General features: G+C 43.9%; 1 protein-coding gene across 5 annotated transcripts in view; it reads left to right on the top strand.

Annotated features, from left to right (window-relative positions):
- Nucleotides 1-12870, top strand: part of LOC110987737 (GATA-binding factor 2-like) — a 62969-nt gene that overhangs the window by 35118 nt on the left and 14981 nt on the right. For all 5 annotated transcript variants that reach the window (XM_087135815.1, XM_087135813.1, XM_022250759.2 and 2 more), the window contains 2 exons: nt 4417-4562; nt 6998-7123. In XM_087135815.1, the coding sequence (XP_086991941.1) occupies nt 4417-4562; nt 6998-7123 (272 nt within the window). The remainder of the gene's footprint in view (nt 1-4416; nt 4563-6997; nt 7124-12870) is intronic.

Here is a 12870-nt window from a genome sequence, read left to right as displayed (position 1 = left end):
ATATTCGTCTAGACTGATTCTGATTTCGACCTAACACCCGTGAGTTTTTATCTGGGTCGCGGCTTTACGGGTTGGTTCTTGTCCGAAACGGCGAACGCGGGCCAGCTGTGACCCTCTGTACAGGCCTACTAGCCGAGGGGAAATCCTCGATTCCTCCCCTGCCTCGTGATCGTTTCCCCACGTGTTGTTTAAACCGGAAGGGTTAAACAAACCGTACACCATGTTTTTTTTTAACCGATACAAGGAAGTGGGAATTTTAGAAATCATGTATTTCACTCAACTGATAGTTAATGCATGATTTATTGTATGAAGTTTTAGAAAAGCTCCATACTTTATATACCTGCTCTATTGGGTTGATTTGGTAAGTGTAATATAAACCTTTAGGAAGTTGTTTGCTCATATAGTGTTGTTTTCAGTATTTTCCTGTCTTGTCCTTCAACACTTGATGCAATTTCAAATAACGCACCCTTGGTAGACTTCAAAACAGATCCTGAGGAATTCAGTTATAAACGACTGCATGGGGAATGGGACATGAGTTGCCATGCAAATGACTATCCATTCCTTTAAATGCTGAAATTCTTGCGATATCGATTCCTAAAACCCGGTTGAAGAGAAAATAGTCACAGGCCTTTGTTCAGCTAGGTTTGGCTTTTGTCATACGTTTTTACACTGCTCTTCCTGCTTTGTCTATGAGGCCTGTTTCTAGGAAACTGCGCTGTATATGTATTGCAATCGGCAAATCGAAATTCCAGATGCCTTCGTTTGGATTTCATTTAACACCACCCCTCTATGCCCCCGAACAAGATGCAGCGTGACCTTTGACACTCTTTTGCCACGGTCCCGTGTGCACATGTGCCGCTAGCGCAGCGGACTCGGCGCCGCCGAAGTGGTCCCGGAAGTTGATGCCGAAGACCTCCCACTGGCTCCCCACGCGCGTGTGCAGACACGTGGGTCTCGGTGTCAGGTTTCACCACGGGGGGGGGGGCTGGCGGCCGGTTGTGCCCTAAATCAGCCGCTCAAGCTTCAACCAGTGACCAAACCAAGCCAATCCAAAACCGATCCAGAAAAAGCCTTTCCCCACAACTTCTTGGACTTTAGCCTCCCAAGATAAACAACGAAGGTCCTGCTCATTCGAGTTTGTGGGGTTATTTGCTGATGATTGTTTAACATCTCACTCTAGTCTGAGGTAAAATATTTTCACTTTGGCATTAATGCTATAACTGAGTCCCATTGATTACCTTCATGGTCTTCTGTGGCCATCTCACTGCCATTGTTGCAGTGACGGACACAGCATTTCCAAGGGGGGTGGCGCCCAGCATGTGGGGGGATGGAGGTATACTCAAACATACGAGTGGGCTTTATTTTGCGTTTGTAGTAGCCCATCTTCCTCCTTTCTTTAAGACGATAATTCACCGTATAACGTATAAATTTGACATTGACACGAACATCAACCCTGAACCTAAGATGTATACATAGAGGCCGTACGTCAGTGGGTATCAAATTTGAAGTAATTCTATTTTAAAAAGACTGCCTTCTTTCATAAACAGATGTAGTGTTCATTTTTCTTGCGTTGAGACAACAATCTTGAGTTGGGTAACAACTGACCTAAAACATAATGACGTCACGCTTTGTTTACATGTGCGCATTTGTCTGGGGACTCAATGGATTGCGTCCCACCTGATTGCCATCACTGTGACGTCATTATGATACAGGTCTATTTTGTTTGAGAATGTCGAAGTCTTCTAACCTTTGCTACCAGGGTTAATGAAGGGTCAAAATTCAGGCACATTTTCAATGTTCAAATGACCTTTAATCAGGACAGTTTCAGAAATTATCATGAAACCTCGTACGTCGATAAACCTTGATGTTAAAATACGCTATCTTTCACGAAGTGAAGTCACTGTGACGCCATCGGGTATCAAAGTGCAAGGTCAAAATTAAAAGAAGTGTATCAACTAACAGTTGAATTGAATTGGGTAGCACATGCATATTTAGAGACCTGGTAGACCTTGCTGTGGGGAATAGTATTGATTGCAATGAAAAGTCACGTGAACGTGGGATTATACCTAGACTCAACCAAATTACTAAAATGTTAAGAGTGGTATGCTGAGCAATACATTGGGAATTTTGACGTCATAACAAAAAGGAGCGCCCTCCTATGATATTTCACTGATAGTTACTGATTCGCAACTAACTTGAGATTTGTTTTTTAAGCTTCCGTGAAAGTGGACAAAAGCCTCTTGGGAGGTGCTAAAATTATTTTGTGAAGTTGCAAAATAATGACGTCGTTATCCCGGAAGTTATTGAAGGGACTATTTCGACATGATCAATTTTCTCAAGATATGACATAGCTGTTTAATTTAAGGATGCAGGGATGTTCTTGCACAAGTAACGAGATCAGCTAGTTTTCTGATGATATGCGCCAAAATTCTGTGACGTCATCATTTTAAAGTAGCAATCAATATCGCTCAATCGCCTAAAACTAAAACACACCCCGTCTAGTTGTGCTGAATTTTGCTTTCAAAGTTATGACAAACAACTGAGAACAAAATAAAAGAGATAAAGGAACTGCACTTCCCCTTCAGAAAAAAAATCTTGGGGGGGGCACCAGGTGCGCCGTCTTATGGATCGGCTTCGGAGTAGCACAGATAATAGAACGGAGGTGGACCTTTCCCGGTGTCTGCCAATAGGTCGGCTGATGACAATACTGTCCCAATTACCGACATAATGTAGGTGATTTATAGCAAAATGGAAAAATATAAAAATGGAAAAAAAAGAAGATCTGGGCTCTTCGAAAAAAAGGGTCCTACGCTGTAACTTGTCATTACCATGGCAACAACACAGTTAGCAGTGTCACCAGCGAAGGTCTCCATTGACGGCAGCATTTGCGAGGCGAGCATCAATGGAATATAGGTTTCATACCTTTACCCATGTGGGTATGAAAATGCTACCCATTGTACTAGCGATTAAATTCCGGGTTAAAGAAACCCAACATTCCAGGTTGGACTTGGAGATGGAAAACATGTTTGACGTTCTTCGGAATGGAGATGAAGCACCCTTGTTCGTTGCAACATGAGCCCGGTGCCTGCCCCCAGGTACTCCCTAGAAGTCCCGATGGGGTCATCATTCGTTACCTAATGGACGAGCGAGGCGTGTACATTGGAAAGGCTCCATCAACCATAGACTTCAGTTCCATGCATTTGCAAAGCCAGATTAAAACGGTCAGTTCATAAGAGTTCAGTTCAGAGAGGTCCTTCTGATTTTTTATGGGGGGGGGGTGAGACGAATGATATCCAACGAGTTACCATAGTGTTACAGCCGTCCGCATGGCTATTTGTTTGGAGTCGGATTATGGCCATCGCAGGCCCTTAGCGGAATATTTGATCCATAAATGCTTTGCTTTAATCGTGGATCCTTTATTGGACAGGATATATGGGATCAAAAATATATCAAACTTTGACAAATTCCCTGCAGCTTGAAAGCTCTATACATGACATCACATACAGATTCACGTTTGCATAAGGGCTCTCCTTTTTCACTTCCATTTGACGTACCCTCCCCCTTTGGAACTGGAATAGAAACTGTGACCTCGGTAAAGAAATTACAAAGTTTGGGTCCATAACTCTTCATTCTGGCAAGAGAGTTCCCATTCTGACGAAATTCCTGTGATTTGTGGCCACGAACTATTTTCTGCATCCCAAGGTTTTTTCCCACTGTCAAGACTGTCATTTCATGTTTACAGCGAGTCTCGTACATCCGATATTTCCTTGCAGCACATGTAATACCAATATCCTACATGACACATTCAATGTAAAAGGTTCAGAGCCTGTACGAACTTGTCAAATGCAATAATACAAGGGGCTGCAAGCCAAGCGCAGCTGGACGCCCTTGTCCTATTGTTTCATCAGATGAACTCGTGATCCAGGATTTCCGAAAGCCCGGTATTGTTTTTATCAAACTTGCAAGGGCATGGATTGCTGGCCAGACACAAACATTTCAGCTTGGCACTGCATCATGCACCCACAACTTGGCCTGAGTTGCCGGGGAATCGGGTCTATGGGGGATCCTATGGGAAGAAGTTGGCTCATCTTCCTCTTGATAGGCTCAAATTCTTCTCATTTCATGGGGCCAAAAGTATTAGAATGCCTGAACGGAAGCAACGGAAAATCCTTGTGACTCTTGGGACTTCAGCCATTCTTTTCTCTTTAAAGTGTATTACAACAAAACATGAGCCCATTCTGTGTCGCCGTGTAGGGGCCTATGCATTAACTGAACTTAACTGATTCTCTGGCAAAAGGATAAATGGAACTCGTTATATTTTACTTTTTTATTTGCCCGGGCTGCCATGCAGTACAAAAACATAAGATCAGAGTGTGGTCTCATATTAATGATCCTTTATGGCTGTTTGTTTTCCAGAGGGGCGAGAATGCGTCAACTGTGGAGCCACTTCCACCCCCCTGTGGCGTCGGGACGGCAATGGGCACTACCTGTGCAACGCGTGCGGCCTGTACCACAAGATGAACGGACAGAACAGGCCACTTATCAAGCCCAAGAGACGACTGGTAAGGGAGGCCACTCGGTTGTCAATCGGCGGCCACTCTTTACATTCATTACTGTGTGCGTGGAGAGTGTGTGAAACTTATTGTATTTCTGAATGATCCAAGGTTCTGTCCAGGATAATTACAAAGTTGTGCTTTTGCCCTTTAAACTAAATTCTGAAAAGTAAATGAACTTATGTCCCTTTTTCACTGCTAAAAGTTCTAGGATAAACTGAGGACTAAGGTGCTAAAATTACATGTTGTTGACAGCTACTTTGAATGCCCGACCCTTTGAAAGTCTCTTTTCCGTTTGATTGTCACCCATCTCTCTTGCAGAATCCCACTCTAGCAAAATTTTATAGGATTAAATTGCCCACGGGTCAGCACCATTTATGCCTCTGTGGTGTATATAAAAGCACAAATAAGTTGACAGGTTCTCGAGACTTTAGATGTCGTTATCTGCTGAAACACAATCTTTCAATCTTGTTTTTGAAATAGTGAGGTCTTTTCCGCTGAGCTATTACAAATCCCAAAAGAATTTCTTGCCTGTCTAGGAAGCAGTATAACTTGACACAGAAGTGACCCAACTCTGATCCTGCCAATGATGCCCCCTCCTGTCACTATTAATTAGAGCTAGCAAGTATACCTTTAAGGAGCGGCGTACCGTCTATGAATTTTTTACATTACATACATTTAAACAAAGCCAGAGATTGCCTGAAATTGGATAGAGCTGTTTGGCATTCCTTTAATTTGTAAATATCCTGCATTTATTTGAAATCATCTTAAGATACAGCTGTTCCTTTTGATTGGACACAGCGTCATCCATTCAAAATAAACGATTATTTATTTATGAACATCGAAGTTTGCGATGGTATACGTTTGCCTGTTGAAGTGTCTGCCTTTCGTCAGTTTATAAATAGTGCACATTAGCACTGCTATGCAGCCATCGGTGTGTGATTCAGTACCCCCGTTACGACCAGTGACTCGGGCCATTAGCGATTCCAGTTGAGCCAATATTGCCTAATTTGATGACAAATTAAATTGCCACAAGTCAAGTCTTGGTTTAGCTGCCGCTTGACAGGCTGTGAAACGAACCATTCGCACCAAGTTGTACATACGTCGATGGATGCCAAAGCAAAGCGTTTAAGCGGGAAGTAATCCCCGATTTGTCATTGTTGAAACTGTGTCGTCTGCCGCTCGGGTGAAAACTTTTTAGCGGGAAAGCTCTCTCTTCCTGTTGGTAACAACCTCAGCCGCCATTTCAATAAGGACGTTTCCTGTGGTGTCTACGTCGGCTAACATCGTAACAGATGTCTAATTCATTGTATTTCACTGACATTATCATTATTATTAAACCGTTGCGCGTCCAAAAATTACTGAATAAGTGCAGTGCTAATATAGCAAGCCGTCATTCCTCAAGGGCTGTACAAATTTGTTATAACTGGCGAAGGATGCTCCTGAAACGGGTTTTTATTGTTGGTCACTCTTTTTAACACTGCAGGCAAATGTTATGTCACTGATTTTCTCAGTGGCGTTACGGTATGTACTTTTCTTTTCTAAGTGGTTCCGTATTATGACTTGAACTTCTAGGTAGTTGCCATTTTTTTCGACCGCCGTGAACTTGTCTGCTAGGTTTTGCCAGCCTCCGTTCCTGCAAAGACGCGCCTGACATCCCCACAGTCTTCATCACTGTAAATACGGGCATGCAACTAATTATTCCCTCACTCCCCCCCCCCTTCTGTACATGTCTAACAGGGATGTTAACAAGCTTAGGGAGCAACGGGCCTAGCAACTACGTGGTCCGCACTGATTGACACACCTCCATTGCTGAGGATATCTAATCAAGCAATTACCGCCCAAATGAAATCGGGCCAGAATTCGACTCTGCCGTATGACCCCCACAAGAAGTCTGTAGTCTGATAGTTCTCCTGAGCGGCTCTTCTCACCTACACTAAACAGACCCGGAAATCAATGTTATGCTACCGCCTGTTCCCCCATCAGCTTTTCCGATGATGTGCTGAAATGCACAAACCTGAATTACGGCCCAGAATCTCACACTCGACCTGTATTAGTGTTTTCCCCTCACTAATTCAACATTTGTGGTGGCTCTTTGGTGGGCCAATGCACCAATAACTCGATCATTATGTGCCACACTCACCCAACGTTTTTATAGTTTTCATCCTAGAACAAGGTCTGTGATTGGAGTACACGCACATGTACCCTTCAAACACAAAACAAACTGAATGACAAACATGTATTTGCAAGCAGCAAAGGTTGCTGGTTATACGTTCTACTCCTTCCCCCGGATATCATGAAAGCTTACATGCCTAACCCTGAAAGAATCCCAGTACGGCTCAGCGCTAAGCGGGCGACTAAATTTTTTATACATTACTGCTAAGATTTAATAAATAATACAGTACCGGTATGACCTGGTGACCCTTCCTGTATTTGCCTCGCAGTCCGCAGCCAGACGAGCCGGGACATCCTGCGCCAATTGCCAGGCAACGACCACCACCCTCTGGCGGAGGAACCCAAACGGGGACCCGGTCTGCAATGCCTGTGGGCTCTACTACAAGTTGCACGGGGTAAGTTGTACAGAATGCTTTGCCCTGTGGGTCGGAGCAACTTTTTTCTTCTGGCTGTACTTTAGTTCAAGCCTCACAAAATCAAATCTACGTGGGGGTGAGAAAATTCTAGAGTTCTGAGAGTTATGGAAAAACAGACAGATTTTGGGGACAGCCTGATACCCACGATTCAAGACGGGCGTAGATCCCTGTGTTTGTAATTATGCAAACGAACGCACGCGTGGCTCGTGCGGGGTCGTGTGTTCCCTCACACAACAGAAGCGTACGTGATCAATCCGTAAGCTTGATCTGAGCGACCTTGGCAGCTAACACTTGAGAATAAACACGAATAGAGCATCTGTAAGGCGAAACCGGGAGGCCAACGCGAACAAGGTCACGGCGCAGACCTGTTGATAACATTTTTATCGCTCGCTTTAAGTCTTTCAGAGAACGAAAAGTGAAGGTTATCGTAAATAAAAAAATCATGCTCTTCACTGCACAGGGTGATTTTTATGTGGCTTGACTTTGTTCGACAGGAATTCTTTAACTTCCAAAAATCCAAATTGTCTTAGGAAATAAATCAACTCGGTCCAATGGTTTTGCTGATGCTCACAATCTTGTTCTGTCATAAGACTTAAATCATAGTTCCGGTTTAATATCTAGGGCAGCGACCGTTCTCTTTTTCAACTGGTTTTGGAATTGATACCAGACACGATTATGACAAACCGACGCTGGCTGCATGACTATGACCGGTCCAGGTCATGTGACACGCCCATTCATCATTTATACTGGAACCATATGACCCGTGTTCATCCATCTTTGTTGATGAGAATTTGAAGAAGAATATAATAAACGTGACATGGAACGAGTGGTGCAAAGGACTTGGGCGCAATGACGCATCCAAGGAGGGCAGGGGACAAGACCCCTCTCTTAGATATGTTACCCTTTTTTTCCAGAATTGAAAATGCTAACACTTGAGAATGGTACCATCACTTTTTTATGGCGGGAGGGGTTGACAATTCTTTGTGGACGAAAATAAAAAAAATCAAATTGCCCACCAGATCCATAAGCTGGCTACGCCACTGATCGGGTGGAGATGATTTGTATTAACTCCCACTTTTATAATTCTGTAATTTGACTTCCCTGACTGGTATACCCATGGCTTTGGGCTGTGGGCACCCTGCAAGTCGACTTTTCCCTTTTCATTTTTTGCAGAACGAAAGCCAGTAGCTTGAAGGTTGCAAAATCAATTGTCAAGTGAATGATATGCATTTCATTTGACTTGTAATCATCTCTCTGTTTCCAGGATCAGTACCGGTACGAAATATATCTAATTTCTGTGGACTTTTACGGCTTTTAAGTAAAATTTAAATCTATACATTTTTACAGTTTTAAACTATAATAACCAAAATGAAACACCACTGTGAGTATTTGGTATTTGATAGTGTTTCTACTAGCCTTCTGTATGCTGGGCTGAACGGTCCAACGGAGTGAACTTCTCCTCGATAAGAAGGCTGGATTTCCTTCCCATTTAGTAGCAATCTTCCCAGATTAGGAATCTTTCCGTTCCACGCCTCATGCCATTGTAGGCCGACTCATCCTCACGCCGTGCAGCTGACTGTACTCGGCCGCATCGCGATGCATATGCATATAAGTGCCTGGTGGTTGGCAATGGATGGCGTTCCTCCCTGCTGCTTGAATACGTCGGACAAAAATCCAGTCACGCTATTTCACGTGCGATTCCGACAGACAGCTCTCAGTTTAACGTACTTGGTCAAGTTAGGCTATGCATGATGAAGGGAGATGCTGACCAATAAGAAAGGGGGAGATTACAAAGTGAAATGATTTACATCATAGCAGCCCCTTGGCCGGATCGCTTCGCTCCCAACCTCGACTCCGTGGGCTGCCTGCGTGGTCCTTGCGCAAGACATGGTGGGAACCAACATGGCGCGGTAAGATCGTACCCATGGGAACGAGGTTGCCTCGCTATTTTTGATTGAACTGGCCTGTTCACAAATTCATCCATTCTCGCCATTTGAATCGCTTCTGATCGATCTCAGTGAGAGTCATTAGGGCTTGGTGGTTGGTTAGAAGCTCAGCCATACATTGACAGTGTTCTTCCCGCAATGACCACGACAACCCTTGTCGATATTCATCTGGGTCATATAAAGTTTACCTTTTATTTTGATCAATAACCGACACAGCGCCTCCCCTAAGTATAAGAGGAACTTTGGAGTTTCTGACAGCAAGTTCTCTTCGTATCAGATGATCTAGAATCCAATAGTGGCTTTCCTTCGTTCACTGCCGGTAATTATATTGAGCTTATATTCTGGATTCGCATTCTTCGCTGCTGCCTGTTTTTTTTCAAAGAGTGTTTTAAAGAGTATGTTGGCCTCATACTTCTTCTGTTGGCTGTACAATGATTCAAGTTAACTACTGCCAACTGTCTCAGTGTATAGGCAGTATATGCCAATGTTGGACAAAGGTTGGACAGCAGTTGCAAAGGTCTTGTGTCCATTGTGCTGGGTAGGCCTATATTCAAAAGAAAGCCAAACTTTATTCTAGTCCTTAATATGCAGTTATGGCTTCTCGTATTTACTGTATCTGATAAACTTTAACAGGAATAAAATCTTGCCACCGTGATCTGTCATTTATAAAAAAAAATCACATGGATGAAAAATAGGGGAAAGAGAGGGAATTAGAGTACGCACTTTCAGGCAATTTTGATATTGAATGGTGGGGACATATTGACGTGGCTTGTGGAAATTTCAGGAAATGTGAGCAGTGGTCCCCTCCCACTCTGCGTGAGGCTCTACATGTCTCAGTCCTGTGTAATGTAATGATGTTACATGGCCACCGTTCAACTTGGTAGGGGGATAGACGGGACCCAGACGAAGCAGAGCAGGTCCCTTGGGATAGGGAGCCAGACGCGCTGCTCAATCTTCTGTCGTACCGGTCTCAGACCGCTGTCTGAATAATTTTGATTGATTGATGTACCAAGATGCTCTGAAGTTCCCTTTCCTGGCAGTAAAAAATTCATATAAATGTCATCACACCGTGACAATTTGTCGTATTGGATAACGCAGTCACATTTTACATCGAGTAATTCATCCCTTTGACTTTTTTGCTGATGGGGAAAGAATCATGAAGAAATGAACGAATCCATTTCAATCTGAGGGAAGATATTTTGAAGTATTTATATCAGGGAATTCCTGCTGTGCCATAAAAAGGACAAGTCAAAGTGTATACAATTCTAAGCAGCGTGATCCTAATATATGCCGTCAGTAATTGCCAATGGCTCCAGCCTGACTATCTTCAGTACGAAAGAACAACTCCCACAGCGGAAACATCGATTATATTTTGTTACAATTCTCATGTCATAAGTCCTTATGTAGGTTAGTTGATATTGAATAATTCCAATTCCGCTGTGCGCAAGCCACTCGGTGAATTCGGCCCTCCACACACCGGCCTCTCACCCGTTGATATGACTGGCCCCTCCGATGAAACTCGAGCTGACGTTCCGCGCCCAGACGTTTGCTCTTATCTGCCGCAAACACAGTCATTCTCTCAGATGCTGAAACGGGGTACTCCCTCCCGACCTCTTGCAGAGTTAATCCCTCGTAAACATGTGAAGACGGAATGATCGAAGGGCCAAAGTTAAGACAGAGAGAGAGAGGGGGGGGGTCATCTCCCGTCTCCTCCCCAAGTCGGCCCGCGCGACTGAGTGATATTTCGCCCCATATTAAAAAAAAACCCGCTATTGATATGGATAGGTCAGATGTGACGTCTTGAGAGAGGCGGCATTAATTGATCTTAATTAACGATTTACTATTGATAGAAGTTGCGAACTTACGAGCTCCCCAATCACGACTCCGTGCTCGGCTCTGATGGGCAAGGAGGCTGTCATGTGCAAGCCTGGGTATTTTGTGAAGCAATATGCTGCCGAAGATAACGGATTTTTGAGAGGCATATATCGGGGTGTTGTCCGCTTGCTTCTCGCTCTCTGTGGTCCCTCAGGGACCGGGATTAACTTGGCTCGCCAGACAACATGGGTGGGGCCATCGCTGGCTCACCCTCCCCCGCCGCCCCTGAGTGCACGCTTTTTTATGTAGACTTCGATTCGGAGAGACACACAAACGGTCATGCGTCTGATAGGACCCAAGTGGGGGGGGGGCGAAAGAGAGAACAAGACAGGGTCATCTTCGGTGTCTGGGGTTTGGCCTCTCGCTTTGCTTTCGCCATGTTTAACTGTATCTTCCCTTTCGTTTATTATGTTATTTCCAAAGCAGTCCCATTCTATCACCAATCGATCTCTCCCGGTTATTTTTCTCGACTTCTCCTAATAGCCCACATTATAAGCAATAACACCAAAAGCGACTATCCGTTTGTCACGTCCGAGAGTCATCAGTCGAGCGGGATCCGGAAAATGGCAGGTTTACCGTAAATCATGTTGGGTGTTGAACAATGGAGTAGCTAGTCCAACTCGGAGCACTGGCAGACACGCGTGTTCAAATCTTTGCGCTCTTTGTTAGTCATTATTATTGTTATTATCATTAATTTCTGGTAAGGACCTTGAGGATTCCTCACAAGCACCCTAGGCACTGTAGCTCGCAAGCCTGAAGAAACCTGTTGAGAGGAGACAATGAGAAGCAGTTACAGTTTTAGAGTTGGGAGGAAACCCCGAGAATATTCTGGGTACACGTGGATACACGTGGATACAGCCGGGAATCGAACCCGGACCGCAGAGGTGGAAGGCGAGAAAGAACCACTACGCCAACCTGACTCTCCCAAAGTTCCATACCCCACAAACCTGCCAGACACACCCGTAAATGAAACTTCAATCAGAACCTGAGGTTTAAAACTGCCCTTTAAGCTGCAGTTTCGATGCTGAATAATTCTCAGAAATGGAACCCGAACGTTGTTGAGTCACCTATATCTCCCCTGTGTCATATCAGATCCTTGGGATAGATTTATAATACACGTCCTCGTTTTTTTTTTAAACGAGTACACTTCCATTCAGATCGTTTTGTCTTGCTGAACCACTATCGTTTTATTTCCCGGAAATGGCCAAGGAAATTTCAACCCCCCCCACACCGAAGATGTGGCTGTCATTGCACACTTAAAATTCTTTCGCATCTTTGTCGCAAACTACCACATTGTTGGACGCTGAGAAGTGACAAACTTAAGAAAAATTGACAGCGAGACATCGTGGAAATAATAACGATTAAAAAACGACAACTTAGCGAACTAATTACGTTCAGATATTTATATATATCCAAAGGAAGAACTTTTACTCGGCCTCTGACGAATACTATTTAACTCAAAGATCCGACAATGCAGGTCCCTGCGGCGCCAAACTTACCCCACGTCCTTGGGTCATTTGCTCCCCCTTTAATACCGTGTCTGTTCTGCACTTTACATACCCCCAGCTTCCTCAAATACCCAATCTTGATCGGATACTTCATCTTGTAGCCTATACACGCTAAAAACAACTGAGGTTGCATCTAAAACTTGCATGTGTGCATGTCAGTGACTACTCTCTGATGGTGTCGTGTCCATCAATTTAAATGTTAAATCCAGCATTTCACATTTTGAAATCCAGCCTTTAAACTGTTAATTTCAGAGTTAATAATGTTCATGCAACCCTTTCAAGGGAAAATTGTGAAAATTGTTGAATTAATACTTAAACCCTTGAAGGAACTCTGATAAACGTTGAATTCGAAGATTTTAAACAATTTAAATGTTGGATTCAGCAGATAGAGATTTAG

Source organism: Acanthaster planci, linkage group LG04 (genome assembly GCF_054643075.1).
Source record: "Acanthaster planci isolate LZ-2023a linkage group LG04, COTS_SCS, whole genome shotgun sequence".
NCBI classification, from domain to species: domain Eukaryota; kingdom Metazoa; phylum Echinodermata; class Asteroidea; order Valvatida; family Acanthasteridae; genus Acanthaster; species Acanthaster planci.
This window is presented reverse-complemented; position numbering and strand designations above follow the sequence as displayed.